The sequence below is a fragment of the Eschrichtius robustus genome, chromosome 1 (assembly GCF_028021215.1).
Source record: "Eschrichtius robustus isolate mEscRob2 chromosome 1, mEscRob2.pri, whole genome shotgun sequence".
NCBI lineage: Eukaryota > Metazoa > Chordata > Mammalia > Artiodactyla > Eschrichtiidae > Eschrichtius > Eschrichtius robustus.
In genome coordinates, this window is record NC_090824.1 from 88140283 (window position 1) to 88165037 (window position 24755).

Consider the following 24755-nt stretch of genomic DNA (forward strand, 5'->3'; position numbering starts at 1 on the left):
CACCGCAACGAAAAGTAGCCCCCGCTTGCCGCAACTAGAAAAAGCACGCATGCAGCAAGGAAAACCCAACGCAGCCAAAAATAAATAAATAAAATAAATTTTAAAAAAAAAAAGTTAAACATAGAACTATTATATGATCCAGCAATTCCACTTCTAGGTATTTACCTAAGAGAATTGAATACATACATCTACACAAAAACTTGTATGTGAGCACTATTCATAATAGCCAAAAAGTGAACTGATTAGTAGTTACTTGAAGCTGGGATGGGGTGGAGGAGAACGGGGAATGACAGCTAACGGGTACAGGGTTTCTTTTAGCGGAATGAAAATGCTCTAAAATTAGCTGATGCTTGATGTTGTACAACCCTGTGAATATGTTTTTAAAATCATTTAATTGTATACTTAAATGGGTGAATTATATAGTGTGTAAATTAAATCTCAATAAAGCTGTTTAGAAAGAAATCAATTATAGGAGGATTGTATATCTAACGTGAAAAGTAAATCAAAGATGGAAACTGGGAAGATACTTACGCATCTTTTGGGTTGCCAACCTCATTATTCTTATCACCATAGTGCCCCTTCCTAGTAGAATCTCCTTGCCTCAGCTGAAGATGGGGAGTAGAAAGGTGCCTAGGTATGCAGCCAGAGTCTTAGGAAAAGCAGAAAGAGTACCAGGGGACCAGAGCAGAGGGGAAGGGTAGGAACAGAGAGGATGCTGGCAGGGTGGAAGAGGGAGAGGATATGTAGGAAGCTAATCTTTGAGGGTATGAATGCTCCCCTTTCCTCTCAGGCCTTACGGAGGTCAGGAGGGGCAGTGTTAGGGAAATATATCTGGGAACAAACCCATCAAGATAGTAAGAGAAATCAACTATACTTCAATAAAATAAATTTTTAAAAAAAGATGGTAAGAGAATTCAGGCTATATCAGGAAAGAAATTTTAAAATCCCAAAGTAGAGGAAGCCCAAAGAAATGGAGTATGTATGGGCTGTGGAAAATGAGGTTCACAGCTATGGGCATCTGTTCCAGGACTTAGATGACTATGAGTCTCCTTTAGGGTAGAACTGGGGAGAGCATTTTTGAGGCAGGTGGGGAGATGTGTGGCAGCCCTCATAGACAGATGTACAGCATCCATATGTGTGTGTGCAGTTGTAGGAGCTCAGCTGGCAGCACCGGCAAAAGGTACTATGTAGAAATATCAAATCACTATATTGTGTAACAAGAACTAATAACATAGTGTTGTAGGTCAGTTATATTTCAAAAACAAACAAACAAACTTATTAAAAATGAGATCAGATTTGCGGTTACCAGAGGCGGGCAGTGAGAGGTGGGGAAATAGGATCAAGGCAGTCAAAAGGTACAAACTTCCAATTATAAGATAAATAAGTGCTAGGGATGTAAGGTACAACATGATAAATATAATTAACACTGCGGTATGTTATCTATGAAAGTTGTTAAGAGAGCAAATCCTGAGTTCTCATCACAAGGAAAATTTTTTTCTATTTCTTTAATTTTGTATCTGTATGAGACGATGGATGTTTATTAAACTTGTGATAATCATTTCATGATGTATGTAAGTCAGATCATTAGCTGTAAACCTTAAACTTATTCAGTGCTATATGTCAATTATATCTCAATAAAACTGAAAGAAAAAGAAAGGTGCTATGGTAGTGCCCCAAGACCTCCTGCATGCCCAAGGAGTGGCTCAGGCCAAAACACTATAACTTACACCTTTTCAGTGCGGTTGAGGAGCTACTGCAAGTACCCCTGCCAGGCCTGAAATACCCAAGAGCTGATTGTGCATAAATTGGGCACTTAATCAAAATAGATAAGTCAAGTGAGGAGGGTGACCTGTGCATATAGTCCTGGACTCAAGGTACAGCAAATTACCCATGTATTGCATACAGCATGGGCAGTTGCATCCAGTATGTACCCATAGTGCATGAGCCTAATATCCATTGGCACTTGGCATTCCTGGTGAATCTCTGAGAATGTGGTCCCATGTTTCACTTTGTGGTTATGAAGGTTCAAGAGGAAACCTACTCTTTTTTTAAAAAAACTTTACTATTATAGGAATTGTCAAACATATACAAAAATAGATAATAGTTTAATGAACTCCCCGTGTATCCATCACCAAACTTCAAGAATTATCAACTCTTTATTCTCTACATTTTCCTACCTCCCCACCCCTGTTATTTTCAAGCAAATCCCAGGCATCATCAATTTATCTGTATTTCAGTATGTATCCCTAAAAAGATGGGGACTCTTATTTTTTAAATATCCAAATACCATAATCATATCTTAAAATGATTAATTATTAAGTCAGTATTTCTATTTCTCTGATTGTCTGCATTATTTTCCCATTTGTTAAGTTGCAACCCAAGTGAGGTCCAAACATTATAGACACTTGATATCTCTCTCTCAATTATCTTTTAAAGTATAAGGTCCCCTTCCATAACCCTCCCTTCCCCCCCGCTTCTCTCTCTCTCCCTCTCTCCCCCTCTCTCCCCTAACCCCCCCTTTTCATGAGGAAGCCAGATTTTTCCGTACTCTGCTAAGTATGGATTTTGCCCATTGTGTATACCCAAACTTTCATTTTAACGTGTTCCTCTGTCCTTTGTATTTTCTGTAAATTGGCAGAGGCCTTATCAGATGAAGGGTTTTTTTTTTCCAAGTTTACTTTATAGTTGTACTTTCATCAGGAGATAGTATCTGGTGATGATGTGATGATCAACCATTATTTAATGATCAACCATTATTACTAGATCATTATCTAGATCTAGTAATTCATTAGGAGTTGTAAAGTAGTGATATCCTAATTTTCTTCTTTTTTTTTTCATTTATTGTCTAAATACTTCTATAAAAAGAAATATTCCTTTATCAAGTATTTGGTTCCTATATGAAAGACAGTCAGCCATTTTCCCAAGGAGGCCTGATTTCTTTGAGAAGAAGTATAGAGCTTTGATTTTTCTTTATAAATTTAGCCTTAAAAATATTTTTTAAGAAAGAGAGTCAACATCAGTTATAATTGCTTTTAGCACATTTTTACACTTTCTGAGCACATCTGTTAGAAAGTTTGTTACAGATAGAGAAATGAGATTAAAATCTCATTTGTTATTTCCTTTTAATTTGTCAACTGAAAGGGGAGAATGAGAGGAAACTAACATTTGTTAGATTACTTCAGCAGGCCCTGAGCTTTGGTACTTTTTTTTTTTTTTTAATATTTATTTATTTTTATTTTTGGACACGTTGGGTCTTCGTTGCTGCATGCGGGCTTTCTCTAGTTGCGGCAAGCAGGGGCTACTCTTCGTTGCGGTGCACGGGCTTCTCATTGCGGTGGCTTGTTGTGGAGCATGGGCTCTAGGCTCACGGGCTTCAGTAGTTGTGGCATGTGAGCTTGGTAGTTGTGGCTCGAGGGCTCTAGAGCGCAGGCTCAGTAGTTGTGGCACATGGGCTTAGTTGCTCCGTGGCATGTGGGATCTTCGCGGACCAGGGCTCGAACCCGCGTCCCCTGTATTGGAAGGTGGATTCTTAACCACTGGACCACCAGGGAAGTCCCGCTTTGGTACCTTTTAAAAAAACTTTTACTTTAATCTTAAGAGGTTGGTCAATATTGTGCCCATTTTATAGATGAGGAGACCAAAGCTTAGAGTGGTAAAATGACTTATTCCGTGCCACACTGCCTATAAATAATGTACAGTTGTGGCGTTTTGTTTGGTTTGGTTTTTATATGTAATGAGCCGACTTGGTTTTTCCAATACTGCATTAAGGACATCGGAAAGTCATTGGATTAGAGCTGTAAGACAGTTAAAAAATGTCCAAAAGACACTTAAGACATTTTAAAATAACCAAAATTTTACTGCTTTATTTTATGTATATCAGAAAAATTTGAGTTCAACCTGGGATACAAGTAAGGAACAGGGCTAGAGAATGAAAATAGAAAAGCATAATCTTGGAAACTGGCATCTTTTTTCTTTCTTTTAAGGGAGAGGTTTTTGGTAAGTTTGACTTTTCAGGTATTGATAGTTTTTAAAACAATGCATAGCCATTTTCCTTTCTCCTCAATTTTATTGAGGTATAATTGACAAATAATGCATAGTCATTTTCAAATCACTTTCAGTCCTATGAGTGGAACATCCACAGTTCCTCTAAACATCTGTGAGAAATTGACTTTGAGATCAGAGACTTTATTTCAAATTCCAACTAGTAGCTTACTAGGTGTATGAATTTAACAGAGTTTTCGAATTTTTCTTTGTAGAACTTTTTAAAATAGGCACTCTGAGACTTGAAACAGTTCTTGAACATGGTTTGGTTCTCAAAATACCAGTTTTGAGGGACTGATTTTTTTTTTTTTTCCAGTTTACTATAAACACATCACCTACTCCAGAAGACCTGATGTTAAGTCAATATGTTTACCGACCCAAGATACAGATTTATAAAGAAGATTGTGAAGCTCTTCGCCAGAAGATTGAAGAGTATGAAAGTTTTCTTTTTTGTGTGTGTTTTGTTGGATGGGTAAATTATCTGTGTGGCAAGGTTTTGATTAGAATAACACCGGCATAGGAAAAGTTGATAGCATTAATTGGCAGTGTGATATGGTATATGGGAAAGAGTTTCAGCTTTGTAGTCAGACAGATGGAAGTTCAATCCTGGCTACAACAGTAGCTGTGTAACCTTAGGTAAGTCATTTAACCTTCATTTCCACATCCATCAATTGAGGATAATAATACTTACTTGGTAGGTAGAAATGAGCAGCAGAAATAGTGTACATAAAAAGGTTGCATGACATTCTTAGCAAAGAGTAGGTCCTTAATAAGCAATCATTATTAGATTATGATATCATAAATTGCAAAAGAACATCTTTAAAAGAAGATAATATCCTTTAGAGATTTATATATAGTGCCTAAAATCAAGATTGACTTTGGGTTTATAATTCTATCACATTTGCCCTTGATTTGCATTTATAAAAGAACAAGGTTTTCCTAAGACTATAGTCAGTGGTTTGGTATAAGTAGATGCTGCAGACTAATTTACAAATTAGGTATATCTAGACTTTCGCAGTTAAATCAAGACTTGCGACTCAAGACAATGTTTATATCATACTTATCTAGAACTGTCAAACTAAATTTGAACCAATCTAACAAATAGAAAAGAAATGAAATAATCTTTTAAGAATCGTGTAGTTTTAAAACTTTTGGTGATGAGCACACTGTAGTGTACATAGATGTCAAAATATAATTTACACATAAAATTGATATAATGTTATAAACTAGTTACCTCAATAAATAAAAATAATTCAAGGGAATTATGTAGTTTTAAAACTAGAAGTTTAAGATGCTGTTAAATTATAGTACTGCAGATTTGCCTTATTTCTGGCTCGTTCATTCAAGAAATATGTATCGAGCACCTACTATGTGCCAGGCACTGTACTAAGTCCTAGGGTTCATCACTGAACAAGACAAGTTTCTTATCTTCATGTTGTTTAAAAGAGTTGGGTGTCTCAGGATTTGTCTGAGAATGTTTTGTTTTGAATGAAGTAGGCAGATCTTGTATGCAATGAAAAGTCTGTTTAGATGTGCTCTACTGTTTGATTTTGCACCTATGTGCCTGTATATATTATCTTCTAACTCTGATAAAAATGTATTTCCTCTACTTATTAACAAGAAACTAATATATGACTTTGCTACTTTTATTAATGGTATTCTATAAAGGTGAGATAAGACCGAACTGAATTGGAAACCTTTACTTAAAATAATAGCTACGGGGCTTCCCTGGTGACGCAGTGGTTAAGAATCTGCCTGCCAATGCAAGGGACACGGGTTCAAGCCCAGGCCCAGGAAGATTCCACATGCCGCGGAGCAACTAAGCCCATGCAGCACAACTATGGAAGCCCACGTGCCACAACTACTGAAGCCTGCACACCTAGAGCCCATGCTCCGCAACAAGAGAAGCCACGACAATAAGCAGCCTGCACACCGCAACGAAGAGTAGCCCACGCTCACCGCAACTAGAGAAAGCCCGCGCACAGCAACGAAGACCCAATACAGCCATAAATAAATAAATAAATAAATAAATAAATAAATAAATAAATAAATAAATAAATAACAGAAAATAATAACTACAACTTCACAACAATAATGCATTCACAAGCTTTAAGGATTCTCTATAAGCGACATATTTTCATTTTGGAACAAGTTGATGCATTGAGATGAGAAATCTATTTATTTGGGAGGGAAGTTTTTTTTTTTTTTTTATACATGTCAGTGAGATATTTCCTTTTCTTTTTTTTATTTATTTATTTTTTATTTTTGGCTGTGTTGGGTCTTCGTTTCTGTGCGAGGGCTTTCTATAGTTGCGGCAAGTGGGGGCCACTCTTCATCGCAATGTGCGGGCCTCACTATCGCGGCCTCTCTTGCTGCGGAGCACAGGCCCCAGACGCGCAGGCTCAGTAGTTGTGGCTCACGGGCCTAGTTGCTCCGCGGCATGTGGGATCTTCCCAGACCAGGGCTCGAACCCGTGTCCCCTACATTGGCAGGCAGATTCTCAACCGCTGCGCCACCAGGGAAGCCCTGGGAGGGAAGTTTTTTTGAATCATGACATTCTTGAACTGTTCTACAAGTGTTGAAATAATCAGGCTGGCCTCTGTTCCTGAGTGAATTCCACTCTTTATGTAGAAAAGAACTAGGAAAAAGTAAGTATGCCTGTAGATCTGAGCTGATTCATTCTAGCTGACTTCTGAACTCCATGCTAATTAACTTTTCTATGTTTTAGATTAAAGCTTTCTGCACTGAACCAAGATAAACTGTTCACTGATGTAAATAGGAACCTATGGGAAAAAGTGAGACACTACTCTGATGAGGAGGTACTTTTGTCTCATTTTCTGAATGGGAATCAGTATAGACATTTTGAAAAATGTTTATTGTGAAATTAGTACCTGTTACTTGATAATTAGTGATGAGTTCTTTAAAATTTACTTCTCAGATATAATATGTAAACAAGATTTTATTATACATGAATGATTATTAATATATAATCTTTTCAAACCTTAAGTGATCAATTTAATATATGAAATATATTTGAAATTTATTTAGAGTTCCCTCCTTGTTTGCTTTTCTCTTAGATTAAGATGGGGTAGAGATATACTTTAATTCATTAAATAATAAGCAACTCATTTTATATTTGCCCTAATTAAAGAATTTTATTAACTAAGAGCTGGTAATTTTCTAATTTGTAATATAAGTGAATTAAAAGTAGGAATCAAAATTGAAATCTTTAGTTCTGGACTTAAACTATTAAATGGTATTAAATTTGCAAATGAGAAGCCTTAGGAATCAGAGTCTAGGATGGGCAAAGCTTAGCAGGTAGCAGCTGAACCAGCCTTCCCAGACTATTTGCCTTCTCTAACTCATTTGTTTGAGTGCAGTGTAATCTTTGACTTTCCCTTACAGCTGAAGGCCTTTGGGATTTACCTGAACAAAATAAAATCGCGTTTTACCAAGATGACTAAAGTCTTCACTCACCAAGGAAAAGTGTCCCTGTACAGCAAGCTGGTACAGTCGGCTCAGGTAATTTGAGACAGTTAAGAGCTTAGAAAGATCTATTAAAATTACTTTATAGTGGTTATGGAATACGAAGCATGTTCCTTAGGAGACGTGAATGAGAGCTGGGCAAAAACTTAAAATTGTTCATAAGAGGTGGGGTTCAATTTATTGAAAGTAGTAAATCCTGGCATCTTGAGTAATTCTAGAATATATTTACTAATATGTGCCTATGTGTCATCTCAAATTTGTTATTCATTATACATACTGAAATAAAACAATACAGGATTCTGATCTTCCATTGCTAAGGACTGTGCTGTAGTATTATCTTCCTCATAGTCCATACTTAGCTGTGTTTGTGTGTGCATGTGTTTAAAGTAGCATTTCCCAAAATGATCATCCTTTAAGAAAGGTGTTGCACAAAAAAACTTTCCATTGACAAATAAGTCTGGGAAATGTTACATGCAGTGTCCCCCTTTTGGAGGAATATAATAACTAGCATATTAAAGTCTAAGGTCAGAAATATATATATATATATATATATATATATATATTTTTTTTTTAGTCTAAAAAGAAAAAAATGCTATAATTCTATTTGACCAGTGTTTCCCAAATTTATTTGACCATAGAACATTTTTCATGAACTCTTTTTAAGTAATATATATTAACATCTTTTATTACATGGAAATGCTAAAATAAAGTACAAAATATGAACTTATATTAATCTGTTATATATGCTTTAAAAATTTTTTTAAGACCAGACTTGAAGTTTTGATCTTTGTTTTAAGATTTGCCTGTTCATGACTTAGACACAGCAGTTATGTTAGCAGTTTGAACCATTTATAATGTTATAATGTTTTGTTTGGAGTTTTAACTTGACAGTCTATGATATTGTGTGTTTAGAACAAGAGGGAGAAGCTTCAGACAAGGATAGATGAGATGGACAGCATACTTCAGAAGATTGATAACTGTCTCACTGAGGTGGAAATAGGTAAAGTATCTTGAATACTTTTCCAAAAGAAAATTTAGTTGTATCTACATGCTTCCCTACAGTACACATTGCTGGTAGCACTATGCTGAAGCCTTGTATTAGCAGCTTGAGACATTAAATTAGAGCAAATTAAAGCTCCTTTACTGTGGTCATTCAGAACACAATCAACAAGAAATGCCCAAGATAATAAGTCTCTTTGGGAAGCTCTTCATAACCTAGACTGTGATATTGTGTTGTTGTTGTTGTTTTATTAAATGAATTTACCTCTGTTTGAAAATTATCTATCCTTTCAGTTTGATCTCTCATGATCCCGACTTGTTAGTATTATCTTGAAACTACTCTCTCAAAGATCACAAAATTTCCCATAATCATCAAATTTGGTAGCTCTCAGTCCTTAGCCATCTAGATGTCTTTCATCATTTGACACTGCTGATTATTCTTTTCTTCCTGAAACTTTCTTTTCCCTGAACTCTATGATACTGCACTACCCTGACCCTATTCTTTTCTCCTAGCTCTTCCTTTTAGCTCCTCTGTTGTCCCTTCTCTAACCTCTTGTGTAGGCATTTAGATTTTATCATCTACTCATTTCTATATTCTTTCCCCTAATGCTTTCATCTTCCTTAACAATTATGTTATATGAATAATTCCCAAATTCAGTGAAATTCATCAAGCATTTGTTGAGCACCTACTACATGCCAGATACTGTGCTTAGCATCAGAAAAAAGATATACACAGATTTTTGCCTTTAAGTGGCTTATAATCATTTTGGGTGAGGGCATCTTTAGCCTCTTTCTCTTGAGTTCCAGACTTAATGTTTCCAGCTTCTTGCTGAACCTCTCGGCAAAAGTGTCCTTAAGCACCTCAAACATTATGTGAAAAAATGGAATTTATTGTCTTCCCTTTCCAAAATAAAATCTGAAAACTTGTTCTCTCTGTAAACAAGCTCTCTTTCTCATCTCTAACGGCATCACCATTCTTATAAATTGTAAAAGGCTCGAAATTTTATTGTCTTTTAGTCTCTCTTATCAAGTCCTGTCATATCTGCTTCTTCAGTATCACCTGTGTTCTTTCCCATTCCCCTTAAGGCTGTCATTAATTCTGACATGTGCTATTTCAAGTCTTCTAACTAATCTTTCTACACTCTTAATTTCATTCTATCTCTTTCCTGTCCAACGTGCACATTGCTGCCAGATTAATGATTATGAAAGACAGTTTTCATTATGTTACTTCTCTGAAAACTTTTCTGCCTTTCCATTTATTACAAAATAAAGTCCAAACTCCTGATCTTGACATTTAACAATCTCTACAATCATTTTCAGATATTCCTTTCTTATATGATTTTACCATTATTCCCTTATACATCCTAAATTCAACCAAATTTTGTCATTTCTGTGCAGTCCTGCCACTTTGTCTTTGCCTAATGCATTCTCCCTCTATTTTTACCAAAGGACATGTTCTCTCTTCCTTGAGCTACCATGGCTATTTTGTTAGTACCTCTTATATTACCTATCATACATACTTGTAATTATGGTTACTTTTGTATAGTTTATTTTCCTAAGTAAATTGGAAGCTCCATAGGGGCAAAGATCAGCTTTTATTTTTCTTCATATCCTTCAAAGTTCTTAGCACTATGCTTTGCACAGAATAAGTGCCTAGTACATGTTTTCTGCATTGAATTGATAAGTATATGAATTTCATAGTCTTAAACTGTACCACCCCTTTGTTCATTATTTTGCTTTTTTACTTCATGAAAAAAAATAGAAGCCATTAAGGCCAGAACTTCTAAACTTTCTGCTACCAAACAAACCAAACTTTTATATATTTGTATCAATTCTTTCATCCTTCCTTTTCCCTAAGATCAATGTTTCCACCTAAACTTTGAATTGCAGCCTCTCTTGTCTTCTCAGGAATCTTGTAGCACTGATTTTCCCTTATCTGTTGTATATTCAACCTCTCTGCCTCCTCCAATGGATATGTTCACCTCTCTCTTATCTTTAAAAATACCAACAACCACACTCTTTTTCTAGGTACCACTGAATGGCTCCCTATTTCTTTCTTCATTATTCCTTGAGCAAATTACTGAGTACCTGTTATGTGCCTTGTATAGTGCTCGGTGCTAAGAATACTATGGTGATTAAAAACAAACTTTATGCCCTCGTGGAGCTTTTTTTTTTTTTTCTTCATTTATCAATACTTCCATTACTTTCTTTTTTTTTTTTAATATTTATTTATTTATTTGGCTGTGTCAGGTCTTAGTTGCGGCACACAGGATCTTCGTTGCAGCATGCAGGGTCTTTCGTTGCAGCGTGTGAGCTTCTCTCTAGTTGTGGCGTGCAGGCTTAGTTGCCCCACGGTATGTGGGATCTTAGTTCCCTGACCAGGGATCAAACCCACGTCCTCTGCATTGGAAGGCAGATTCTTAACCACTGGACCACCGGGGAAGTCCCCCATTACTTTCTTTTAATTCAAACATTTATACACAAAGAAAGGTTTCCATGCTTTAATTTTTTAACATAATATACAGAACCACAATACTATTTCAATTGCAAATCATGGGAGATCACATTCAAATATGCTTGGATTTGACAAGTTGCTATTACAATACTGAGAAAAGATTATAAGAATTAAATAGTTTTATGGTAACTGCTATGGAAGAGTGGTTCCATGGTGCTATAAGTTCCTGAAACAGAAATCTGACCTAGTCAGGTCAGGAGAGGCTTCCCTCTGAGGAAGTGGTATTTAAGTCAAGATCTGAAGAATAAGTAGGAGTTAAAGTGAGAAGGGAGGGGAGAGCCAACTATTCAATATGAATAGCACAGGCAGAAGCCCTTCTATGGGAAAGAATATACCAAGTACAAGGGTCTGAAATAAGGCCAATGTGACTAGAATAGAAAGAGCAAAAGGGAACACAGTCTGAGATGAAGCTGGAGATGGCAGTTTTAGGGGCCAGGCCAAGGAGGGCCTCTTAAGGAGTTTTGAGTTTTTCTAAGAACAGTGAATAGCCATTTGAAGGGTGTTAAGCACTGGCTGCAGTGTAGATACTGGATTTGAATAGATCAAGAGTAATTATAAGAAGTTAAGTAGTTATTGGACTGGTATGGTTAAGAAAGGACAATAGCTTATATTAAGGGAAGCTGGTGCTGGCAAAGGATAAAAGTGGATTCAGAAAATATTTTTGAGGTAAAAATCTAAATTTGCGTTTGGATGTGGGGAGAGAGAAGGCTTTTAAGGATGTTTCCAAGGTTTCAGAAACAAATTAAATTTAAAAATGTAAATTTGTGTATGTGCATCTGTATATGTGTATCTGTTCCTGCTTAGTCCATGGGGTTTCCTAACAATAACTTTAATATATGCAAATTATATATAAACAGTTTCCATCTCAGAGTGTCCCCTAAGAAGCTGCTATTGGAGATCATTGCCATATGGCTCAAAGTTCACTTGTCTGCCACTAGAAGCAAGTCTTCGTATGAAATTATTATTATAGCTCAGTGCTTTTTTGGCAAGGAAAGGTGGGGAAAGATGAATGTGAAATATTCTTAACACTTCATTTGGGGACCATCTATTCTTTTCATCTCTGGTTGTTTATTTTTGACTGAGTTATTCTAATGCATGTTGTCTACTTTAGAAACTAAGAATTTGGAGGATGAACAGAAAGACAATCCTGTGGAAGAGTGGGATTCTGAAATGAAGGCTGCAGAGAAAGGTAAGTGAATTAATTAAGGAGATAAATGGGGAGAAAAAATCCTCTGTTCTGAGTTTATTTATTTATTTAGGTAAGATTAGTGAGATAGACTTTTCAATAAAACAGATGATTTTTGTACCAATATTGTAATGTGTACATTCTGATAGATTTGTTTTGTTTTTCTTTTCAAAGAACTGGAACAGCTGAAAACTGAAGAAGAAAAGCTTCAAAGGTTAGTCTTCTTCTGTTTGAGTGTTAGAAAATATGCTAAACTTCACATGGCTAAGTGACTTCCTACCTCCAGAAACTGACAAGATTGAGGACATGAGTATTGACTAAGGCTGAGTCAGGGCTTCTACTGTACTTTGAACTTGACCTTGGAGGCCATCTTAGTCAATAGTATTTTCTAAGCATTTATTGTTTACAGAGCATTAACCCAAGGCAGTAGTTCTCAAGCTTGTAAAATATCAGGATCCTATTAAAGAAAATCTAGCATTAAACTGCTTTTATATGGCACTTAAATATAAATAAATATAAAATCAGGTATGTGTTTCTTATACTCTGGATCTTATTTAACTGTAAGACTAAAAGAAATCAAATACAAATAATGGCAAAACCAAAAAAATTCCAATTGAAAATGTAAATTTGACAGGTGATAATATCAATATTTGGCTAAAAATAAATTGATGCTAGCAAAATGACTAACAAATTATAAGTTCTATTTAGCTCTAATAAACTAAACAAAACCAAACGCAGGCACCGAAATTATGTCATGTCTCAGTTTTAAGGTGGGCATTCTTTTTTTTTTTTTTTTAAATCATTAATTTATCTATGGCTGCATTGGGTCTTTGTTGCTGCGTGCGGGCTTTGTCTAGTTGCAGTGAGCGGCGGCTACTCTTTGTTGTGGTGTGCAGGCTTCTCATTGTGGTGGCTTCTCTTGTGGAGCGCGGGCTTCAGTCGTTGTGGCTCGCGGGCTCTAGAGTGCAGGCTCAGTAGTCGTGGCGCACGGGCTTAGTTGCTCCGCGGCATGTGGGATCTTCCCAGACCAGGGCTTGAACCCATGTCCCCTGCATTGGCAGGTGGATTCTTAACCATTGCGCCACCAGGGAAGTCCCAAGGTGGGCATTCTTACGATCTACATTATGCTTACATTTTTAACATCAAAATGAAAATGTAAATCTTAATAATAATCTTAAAGAACATGTGAACCCCTAAGAATATCTTCATGGATCCCAATTTGAGAGCCATTGATTTAGGCCTTTCTTAATTAGACCCAAACTTCTAGTTTAATGCTTATTAAAAAAAAAAAAAACAACTAAGAATGCAAAATGGATGTCATACATCTCACTGGGGAGCCATTTAGCACATGACTTTTTGTCATAAACTTTTAATGAAGTCTGAACTCTCTAACAGTGGCCTTATCTTTCTCTAAATACCTGGTTTGATTTGCAGAAATCTCTTAGAGCTGGAGGTACAGAAAAAGCAGACCCTTGCTCAAATAGACTTTGTGCAAAAACAAACAAATAGAACTGAAGAGCTACTGGATCATTTGAGGTAAGGAAAAGTAGGTGGCATTAATTTGTGTTTTATCCTGTACCTTCATGGTTGTCTAAATCCACTAGTGCAGTTGACATGTGTTTGTAATGTGTATCACTGTTTTTAACCTATAATACAATGCATTCTCAAAAAAAAGAGTTAATATATTCAACACTAAGCTGAAAGTATAAATGGTGGGAGAGCTATGGAATTATAATTTTAAAATATTTAATATTTTATATTTCCTAGACTTGGTTTTTCTCTGATATACAACTCAAGATTGAGTCCATTCTTATTTCTTTTAAAAGCGTAAGTTTGTATATTCACAATATTGGAATTAAAATAATGATTGTCTCCCAAGCCAGTAGAAAACTCCAGCAGCTGCTTATGGTACTATTCAGCTGATATAAGAAGTTAACGCTCTTCTTTTATCTCAAAAAGTGGGTTTTTTTGTCTTGTTTATTCTCTCTTCAGCTTGTCTGAATGGGATGTCATTGAGTGGAGTGATGATCAAGCTATATTCACCTTTCTTTATGACACAGTAGAACTCACCATCACCTTTGGAGAGCCAGTAGGTGAGTAGCAAGAATAAGATAATTCCCCTGCACATAAATGTATGGCTAAACTTACTAAAGATTCATATCTCTATTTTAATATAATAACTATTGACATAATAAAAGCACTGCTGAAAATCTTAAAAGAGGCAATCACTTTAGTGATAATAGAATTTTATTTTATTAAATAAAAAATAAAATAAAAATTCAGCTAGTGAAAGTTGCCCTTTGTCAAATTACATTAGATAGAAATTTTGCCTATCCAAAATAATAGATCAACATGCTACTCACATCTGTTTACTCTGAGTTCCTTTTTTCCATCTGTCTTTTGTGATAGGGAATTTACTCTAATGGCTGATGATTCTTGACTGGTTGATTTTTGTATATAAGTTAACCTAAAAAGCTAATTGGAAATTCTGTGTGTATTGGTAGGTTTATCAAAGTAGGTAGACATCACTATATGGTAACTTAACAGAGTCCTAGCTATTTTGTTAAAATCTCCTGTCAGTATCTTTAGATCTTTTCTCTTGAAACAGATAGCTTCAGCATGGCCAACCCTGGGTGGTCATGGCCAAATTGAAACTTAGGATCTTTATAATCTCCCAGCCTCCAAGCCCAATTCTCCTTAAAAGTTCCTGGGAATTCCCTGGCAGTCCAGTGGTTAGGACTCGGAGCTTTCACTACTATGGCCCCGGGTTCAATCCCAGGTTGAGGAACTAAGATCCCGCAAGCCGCATGGTGTGGCCCCCCCCAAAAAAGTTATTTTTCTAAGTGAATACCATCAACTTCTGTTCAGGTTCAAAATTAAAACTTAGGAATCACTCTATACCTCTTTCTTTATTATTATTTCTTTATTTTTGGCTGTGTTAGGTCTTCGTTGCTGCGCGCGGGCTTTCTCCAGTTGCGGCGAGTGGGGGCTACTCTTTGATGTGGTGCACGGGCTTCTTATTGCATGCGGTGGCTTCTCTTGTTGCGGAGCACGGGCTCTAGGCGCATGGGCTTCAGTAGTTGTGGCACGCAGGCTCAGTAGCTGTGGCTTGCGGGCTCTAGAGCGCAGGCTCAGTAGTTGTGGCACATGGGCTTAGTTGCTCCGCGGCATGTGGGATCTTCCCAGACCAGGGCTCAAACCGTTGTCCCCTCATTGGCAGGCGGATTCTTAACCACTGCACCACCAGGGAAGTCCCTATACCTCTTTCTTCCTCACCAGGCATATCTAAATCATGAATAAGACTTATTGATTTTAATTTAATATTCATCTACTTTTTTGTGTCTCTTCTGTCAATAGTCATCCCTAATCTAAATGACTACAGTAACACTACAGGTGGTCTTTCTGGATCTTTTCCTTTTCCTCTCCAATTCTTTCTCCTTCCTGTAGCAATAGTGATTGTTGGGCTTCCCTGGTGGTGCAGTGGTTAGGAATCCGCCTGCCAATGCATGGGACACGGGTTCGGGCCCTGGTCCGGGAAGATCCCACATGCCGCGGAGCAACTAAGCCCGTGCGCCACAACTACTGAGCCTGTGCTCTAGAGCCCATGAGCCACAACTACTGAAGCCCATGTGCCTAGAGCCCATGCTCCGCAACAAGAGAAGTCACCACGATGAGATGCCCGTGTACCGCAACAAAGAGTAGCCCCTGCTCGCCACAACTAGAGAAAGCCCACGTGCAGCAACAAAGACACAGCACAACAAAAAATAAAAATAAATAAAATAAAATAAAATTTAAAAAATAGTGATTGTTTAAAATTTTATCATGCACCTCCTACTCTTAGACTAATGATCAAAATACTAATATAGCCTATAAGGCCCTGCATGAATTGAATTTTTCCTCCTTTTCCTGCCTCATTTTACACTGTTCTCTGCACATCAGCCACAATGGATTTCTTTCATTTCCTTAAAAGATCATGGTCTTTCATGCTCAGTCATATTCCATCCTACCTCAGGACATTCATACTGATGTTTCTTATGCCTAGAAGCTCTTTCCCTGTCTTAGTCCTTCTGGGCTGCCATTTTTAAAACACCATAAACTGAGTAGCTTATAAACAACTACTGGAGGCTGGAAGTCCAGTTCTGGAGGCTAGAAGTCCAAGATAAGGATGCCAGCAGAGTCAGGCAAGGGCCCTCTTCCAGGTTGCAGACTTTTCATTGTATCCTCACATGACTGAAGGCCTAGTTAGCTCTCCAGGGTCTCTGTTGTAAGAGCACTAATCCCATTTCTGAGGGCTCCACCCTCATGATCTAAGCAACTCCCAAAGGTCCCAGCTCCTAATACTATCACACTGGGCATTAGGATTTCAGCCTATGAATTTCAGACCATAGCACCTCCTCTTCACTAAATAAATGTCTACTAATAGTCCTTAAGAGCTCAGCTAAATTATCACTTTCTCAGGAAAGTTTTCCCTGACTCTCCTTTACTCATTCCCTCCACTACTTGCCCTCCTGGTATGTGTTATCATTGCTTCCTGCAGTTTTCTTAATTGAGCTTATTATAGTTTGTAGTTCTTGGTATGTTTATTAGTACAATTATCTGTGTGTCCCCCTGAGTTGTAAGCTTCTTTAGAGCACAGACTGATCATGTCTGTTTGTCTCACTGTCATATCCACGGTGCCTAATACATAGAAAATAATCAACAAAGTGAAAAGAATCAGAATTTGAGATACAGGAGATAACTCTGCTGTATGGAAGAGCAATCAGCTCTCCTGGCTACCTAAAATTCATTACTATAATGCTGAAAGCATACATGATTTTCACTGTATTGTTACAAAGATAGTAGGTCTGGGGAGGTCATAGTCATTATCTTTATATGGTTCCTGAAAATAATATAATCTTCACACAGAAGTTAGGGATCGAAGGAGGAGGCCCTGATAAATTACAAAAATGTTCCACGCCTTAAATGTCATTTAAAGGCCTGCCAGTTAATATGGTTCAGCATTCTCATGGGAAACTTTGCATACACAGAGAATAATATGATTCAAGGATAAACCTTCAGCTGCCTATGAAAAAAACCTTGCTACCCAGAAAGAGGAGGAGTCTAAAGCACTGAGTTATATGTGGCTTTGAATCAGATAATAAAAAGAAATACTATCCTTGTGTTGGTTTTTCCTAGTTGGTCTCCATTTCCTGGACAAGGCTTGTAGGAAGATTGTTGACCTGAATTTTCAATCTCTGTTAGATGGTAAGTTCAAAACATTTAAACCAACAAGACTTTGTTGGAAATTTACAAGTGTATATTGCTCCTTGAGAACTCTTTTACATACTAAATTAAATATAAACACCGACAATAATAATAATTTGTTCTTAGAAATGTGTATTAGACCTAAAACTGCTTGGGTATTGTTCCAAATATTGGGTGGGTTTTAAAAGAAATTTTTCAAAAAAGTTATTACTAGATCTTGAACAATGGTTAATAATAGCTATTTCCATAATTTACAAATTACCATTATGACTACTTACTCTGTATCAGGCATGTGTACTACTTACATCAACACTACTCCCCATTTTACAGTTAGGGAACTACAGCTCAAAAGAAGTAAGTATTGTGTTTAGGATCACTCAGGTAGTAAGGAAAGCCAGAATTTAAACTCACAGTTATGTTACATTTAAGCCTATACTTTTAACTAAGTTCTAGTCTATATGTGATAAAGGCTTGAGTTTATATCAGAATGTCTTATGTTCACTATATATGTTGATTTATGTGTTTGAAAATAAAATGGAGAAGATACTTAGACACCTAGTAGTTTGAAGGTATTTCTAGTTAATATTTCTAGCTTGTGTTTATAAATATATATAAAATATATGAATAATAACTAATACCCTGCTTTTGATTTTTTTTTCCCCTTCCTCAGAGGATAAAGCTCCTCCTTCCTCCCTTTTAGTTCATAACCTTATTTTCCAGTACATTGAGCAACAGCAATCCTGGAAGAAGAAATGTACAACACAGCATCAGGTACCCAAGGTAAATTCCCATTGAAGTATTTAAAGGAAAATTATGTTAACTGTCCCGAACAGCAGAACTGAAATTTTATATATGTAATAGTGTATCCTGAAATGATAAATATAGTAAAGTGTTTAACTTTGGGGGGTTCTTTATAAAACAGCCACTAAACACTGAAATGTTTTCATACTCTCATTTTTTTTTTTTTTCCTATTTTTCCCAGATGCTTCAAGAAATCTCACTGGTAGTGAGCCATTGCAAACTTCTTGGAGAGGAGATTGAGTTTTTAAAGCGATGGGGACCAAATTATAACCTAATGAACATAGCTGTGAATAATACTGAGTAAGTGTGTTAGTTCCCTAGGGCTGCCATAACAAAGTACTACAAACTGGGTGGCTTAAACAACAGAAATTTATTGTCTCACAGCTCTGGAGGCTGAAAGTCTAAGATTGAGGTGTCAGCAGGGTCAGTTCCTTCTGATGGCTGTCAAAGAGAATCTTTTCCATGCCTCCCTCCTAACTTCTGGTGATTTGCTGGCAGTCTTTTGGCATTCCTTGGTTGTAAATATATAATCCCAATAGCTCCTTTCATTTTCACATGACATTCTTCCTGTGTGCATGTCTGTGTCCAAATGTTCCCTCTTGATTAGGACACCAGTCATTCTGGATTAGGGGCCCCCACCCTGCTCCAGGAGGACCTCATCTTAATTAATTAAATCTGCAATGACTATTTACAAATTAGTTCATATTCTGATGTCCTGGGGATTAGGGCTTCAACACATGAATTTTTAGGGGACACAACTCAATCTATAACAGTAAGTAATTTGTTGAAAACTTATTAAAATAATTTATTTTATTAAGTTTCATGACTAATGAAAATACAACCATAAGAACACTTTGTTGCAGTTGTTTTACTCTCTGTTTGTTTGATAAGGACAAGAAATGATGTATACCAAAGTTTCTCATGCCAGTATAAAAGGAAAATGTATTTGTGTTTCATTCTATTTTTGTTTTGTATTTTTAATTGAGGATCTTGTCTTTTACAGATTGAGGCTTTTATTCTGCAGCTCAGCAGCATTTGCAAAGTTTGAGATAACTTTGTCTCTCTCAGCCCATTACCCATCTGTCCCATTACCTTTCTCTATTCAAAATCACCTTGGAAACATTGGGTGAGTAAAAGGCCAGCAGAAAAGGGCCCCCAACTACTTTTTTACCTTTGTTATATCTTTTGAAAGATCTCTCAAAGTGGTCAGAAAATGGATAGACCATAGTGAAAGCCAAATGTCACCTCTATCTGACTTCATTTTGAAGAATTTGTTCTTTTAAAGTCAGTGACCTTCATTGCTGTCTCCAGTGGATGCTGGAGACAGCTGGTCTATTTTTTTATACTTGCTCCACTTTTTGAACACCCCTACCTAAACAGGAATCAAGAAGGATAAAAATCCTGCATAAGCTTAGCCCAGATCATATTTGAACAACTTTTATGGTGCAGTCGTAGTGCTTTTCTCAATTAGTCTGTGGAAACAGACCTAAAAATATTTCATTTCTACTGTATATTTTGTGACTTTTTGGACACACTGCTGACAGATTGTAAAGTGACAGAATTTAGAATATGCCCACCTCAAATCCATCAGCAAACACCAACAGATATTTATAGCCAGAGAAAGCAGCTAAGTCAAGATACCTCACAATTATATACAGAATTGGTTCTTAGGCCTTATTTTTGGAATCTCAGTTTAAACTGGACAATCTAGTTATTTCCAGAAATACCTATTTGTGCTTCCTAGCAGACTCAGAAACTGTACTCAAAAATTTGAATTCCACTGAAATTAAGACAAGTTTCCAGAAAAATTAAGTAACCTTTTGTTCTTTCCAGCCAAGATGAAATTGCTGCCATTCTATCTAAAGCACCACTGGAAGACAACTACCTAAAGAATGTAGTCAAGCAAATTTACCAAGTTCTGCTTCAGGACTGACTGCCCTTTCTACCAGTAGACCCATGGACTACAGTTGTAACAATCAAGCACAGTACACTAAATAACAATGTTATGTCAGAGTCTCCATTGCTGTTTAATCTTCATCTTTAGGTCACAGAAGCCTAAAATTTCTTCTGATGATGTTATAGTTAATTTGTATGGTTTTCAAATTTCTAGAGTCAGGAATAATGAAAGGCCTCAAATAGCCTGCTGTCAAGTTACTCACCTTTCTACCAAAGGTTTAAGTAGTAGAACACTTAGGGAAAATTTCTCCTAACTAAAGTTGTGCTCTCCGCTTTAGTACAAGCCCTAAGGAGTAACTTTTAAGTATAAGAAGAGGTGTCACCACCGACAAAAACATTAGCCATTTTCCATATATAGGGCTATGATTTTTAGTTGCTGGCTTCTGCCTACCAGGTATTTCTGGGGTAGTCATGTCTATCTACCAACCACTCATCCTCCTTTTGCTCCATTCCAGAGATGTTATTAAGAGAAAGCAATAGCACTCAGCTATTGGAATGGTTGCCGTCTTTTCTCGAAGACCTTGCCTTTTAAATAGTGTCTATTAGTATTTTCCTAATAAATATAATTTTGTAGGGAAAGTTAATTCATTTTTGGTCCAACACATATATGTAAATATATTAATATTGTTCTTGTGTTTGTGAGGTAGTAAGGAGATGTATATAGAAATACAAAAAGATGTATAGACACCCTTCTGCCTGGGCAGTTTCTATCTTTCTGAAGGATGCTTTACAGCAAGATTCTCAGTCTCCTTTTATTTAATAACCAGCTTCAAACAATATTACACCCAAAATACAGGTTTGTCAAGTTTTGGCAATAGTAATGAACTTAATATAAGTATTGGTTTCTGAAGCCATACATTTCTCATACACAAAGATAAGCACGTCATTGATATTGAATGATCAGTATTATCTGTAAGATAGACAAATATGAAAAAACTTCACCCAATCTTTAGTCAAATCCTAATCATGATAATTTTTGTTTCTCTTATATTGAAGCCTAAACTAAAATATATTTGCATTTTTCAACTAGTTCGTCTTAATATTTTGCTTTATACTTTAGGATGGGGTTAAAGACCTATGGGTCCCACGAATGTTATCTGCCCTCTTGATTGGCTTTTACTTCGGAGCTACTTTGTCAAAAGAGCAACTGGTCTTTTAAGCTTCAAAAGTCAACATAAAACTCATTTGCCATAAAAATCAAGATGTAGATGTTCCCTATTTCTGTGAACTCCTTGAAAAACTTAAAAGTCAGCAATATGGTCTATTTCTCATGAAACTTAACTTAGTTTTCTTACTGGAGTTATTTCTTTTCTGTAAAGTTAAAAAATAGAAGTTTTGTTTTATGCATTTTGGTAACCTGGAATGACCAGTTCCCAGAATGATTTGGCTTGTAATGATGGTCTCTGCTTTCTTGGGCTTGGAGTACATAATTGTAATATTTACCTAGTTATTTGCTTTTGTATTTGTTCAAAGTATTGGTTATTTTTATAAAATTCTTTGGAAGTTTTTCCTCTACTGATTGGAAGCAGATTAGTTTTTGTGCTATTAAAATGAGCTTATTATATGAAATATTTTAAAAACAGTGTCTCTTCATGAAGTTTTTTTTTTTTTTTAACCATGTATCCAATACATCTTTGACGATATGCCAACGAAAGCTCCATTTAGGAACACCCACCTATTTGAAAACTCAGCTAAGATTAAAGTATGTCAGGACCTTAATGAAAGAACCAGGTACAAACCGTAGTTATCCTTATGTCTCTAAAGGACAGTAAAAGAAAACTATTTTGAAGTTCCTTAGGAAACTATCACTTCTTATGAGTTAATGGAGCGGTTCTCAAAGTATAGTCCCTAGACCAGCAGCAGCAGCCTCACCCCAAAGCTGCTGAATGAGAAATGCTAAGGGAGGGGACCAGCAATCTGGGTTGTTGGGGTTTTTTTACTTTCCTTTTTTCAAAACAACTTTATTGAAATATAATTTACATATGATTCATCATTTTTTTTTAATTAATTAATTTATTTTTATTTTTGGCTACGTTGAGTCTTCATTGCTGTGTGCGGGCTTTCTCTAGTGGCGGCGAGCAGGACCTACTCTTCGTTGCGGTGTGCAGGCTTCTCATTGCTGTGACTTCTCTTGTTGCGGAGCACAGGCTCTAGGCACGCAGGCTTCAGTAGTTGTGGCTCACAGGTTCTAGAGCGCAGGCTCAGTTGTGGTGCATAGGCTTAGTTGCTCTACAGCATGTGGTATCTTCCTGGACCAGGGCTCGAACCCATGTCCCCTGTATTGGCAGGCGGATTCTTAACCACTGCGCCACTGGTGAAGTCCCTGACCCATCATTTAAAGTGCCCAAATGAATGGTTTTTAGTATATTCACAGATACGTGCAACCATCACAATTTTAGAAAATTTTAATCACCTCAAAAAAGAAACCCCACTTTTCAACAAATGGTGCTGGGAAAATTGGATATCTACATACAAAAGAATGAAGTTGTACTCTTACACCATATGCAAAAATTAACTCAAAATGGATCAAAGATATAAATGTAAGAGCTAAAACTCTAAAAAGTTTTAGAAGGAAACAGGGGAAAAGTTTCATGACATTGGATTTGGTAATGATTTCTTAGATATGACACCAAAAGCCCAGGCAACAAAAGTGAAAATAGATAAATAGAACTATCAAAATTTAAAACTTGTGCATCAAGGGACATAATCAACAGAGTGGAAAGGTAATGTATAGAATGGGAGAAAATATTTGCAAATAATGTATCTGATAAGGGCTTAATATCCAGAATACACAAAGAACTTCAATAACAAAAACAAAACCAAAAAAAACATATCACCCAATTTAAAAATAGGCAAAGGACTTGAATAGACATTTCTCCAAAGATGATACACAAATGGCCAACAAGCACATGAAAAGATGTGCATTATTTGCATTAGGGAAATGCGAATTGAAACCAAAATGAGATACCACTCACACCCACTACAATGACTGTAATCAAAAAGAAGATGGGGACTTCCCTGGTGGTCCAGTGGTTAAGACTCTGAGTCCCCACTGAAAGGGGCACCGGTTCGATCCCTGGTCGGGGAACGAAGATCCCGCACGCCCACGCAGTGCGGCCCCCAAAAAAGAGGGAAAAAGACAAGATAACAAGTGTTGGCAAGGATGCAGAAAAATCGGAACACTTGTGCACTGTTGAATTGATGGGAATGTAAAATTATGCAGCTGCTATGGAAAACAGCATGGTAGTTACTCAAAAATTAGAAGAATTACCATGTGATGTAACAATTCTACTTCTGGGTATATACCCAAAAGACGTGAAAGCAGGAACTCTAACATATTTGTACACTCACGTTCATAGCATATTTACTGATAGGCAATTTCAGTGTCTTATCAGTTGATGAATGGATAAATAAAGTATGTTATATACATAAAATGGAATATTATTCAGCCTTAAGGAAAAAAAAATTCTGACACATGCCACAACATATATGAATCTTGAGGATATTATGCAAAGTGAAATGAGCCAGTCACAAAAAGATAAATACTGCATGATGCCACTTACTTGAGATACTGAGTGTGGTCAAATTCATAGACACAAAGTGGAAGGGGCGGGGAATGAGGAATTCTTGTTTAATACGTATAGAGTTTCACTTTTGTAGGATGAAAAAGAGTTCTAGAGATTGCACAACAATGTGAATGTACTTAACACTACTGAAATGTACACTTAAAAATGGTTAAGATGTCAAATTTTGTGTATTTTACCACAATTAAAAAAAGAAATCCATAGGTGTTGCTATGGAAACAGACAGGACCTAGGAACCAGGCTTCATGGTTATTATATTCTGCCAGGAGTGTAACATGTTTTACCCAAGGAGGACAAAGAGAACCGCATTCTTCTCTACGCATGCCAGAATTGTGATTACCAGCCAGAGAAGAAAAACGAGGCATCATCTACGTCAGCAAAATAACACAACTGACCCAGAACATCACTGACGTGTCCCAGGACCAGACGTTGCCCGGAACCGAGCACTACCGCTGCCAAAAGTGCGGCCACAAGGAGGCAGTGTTCTTCCAGTCGCACAGAGCCAGGGCTGAGGATGCCATGAACCTGCACTACCTGTGCAGGGCCCCACACTTTGGCCACCACTGGAGTGAGTGAACCCCTTCAGCCCCACATGTATAAATGCTGGGTTCCTGCGTGCAAAACAAACAAAAAGCAAAACCCGTAGCCTTTAGGTATTGCCCCCTATCTTCACATCACTCTGACCCACCCTACCCCTAAAGCAACTAGTAATCTACTTTTTTTTTTTTTAAGTAGCTCTTTATTGGAGTATAATTGCTTCACAATACTGTGTTAGTTTCTGTTGTACAACAAAGTGAATCAGCCTTATGCATACACATGTCTTCATATCCCCTCCCTCTTAAGCCTCCCTTCCATCCTCCCTATCCCACCCCTCTAGGTCATCGTAAAGCACCATATAATCTACTTTTTATTACTATGACTTTGCCTAGTCTAGACCTTTCAT

The 24755-nt window shown here is 36.8% G+C and overlaps 1 protein-coding gene and 1 pseudogene across 3 annotated transcripts in view; both read left to right on the top strand.

Moving 5' to 3' along the window:
- KNL1 (kinetochore scaffold 1) overlaps positions 1–21686 on the top strand; it is a 65074-nt gene extending 43388 nt beyond the window's left edge. For all 3 annotated transcript variants that reach the window (XM_068549390.1, XM_068549398.1, XM_068549407.1), the window contains 13 exons: positions 4358–4473; positions 6770–6860; positions 7447–7563; positions 8440–8527; positions 12153–12230; positions 12402–12441; positions 13662–13763; positions 14220–14320; positions 17403–17471; positions 18142–18251; positions 18454–18572; positions 19276–19398; positions 20106–21686. In XM_068549390.1, coding sequence (XP_068405491.1) covers positions 4358–4473; positions 6770–6860; positions 7447–7563; positions 8440–8527; positions 12153–12230; positions 12402–12441; positions 13662–13763; positions 14220–14320; positions 17403–17471; positions 18142–18251; positions 18454–18572; positions 19276–19398; positions 20106–20205 — 1254 coding nt within the window. In that variant the 3' untranslated portion in view covers positions 20206–21686. The remainder of the gene's footprint in view (positions 1–4357; positions 4474–6769; positions 6861–7446; positions 7564–8439; positions 8528–12152; positions 12231–12401; positions 12442–13661; positions 13764–14219; positions 14321–17402; positions 17472–18141; positions 18252–18453; positions 18573–19275; positions 19399–20105) is intronic.
- A 2338-nt stretch (positions 21687–24024) lies between these two features.
- On the top strand, positions 24025–24388 carry LOC137759355 (DNA-directed RNA polymerase II subunit RPB9 pseudogene; annotated as a pseudogene).
- The last annotated feature ends 367 nt before the right edge of the window (positions 24389–24755 follow it).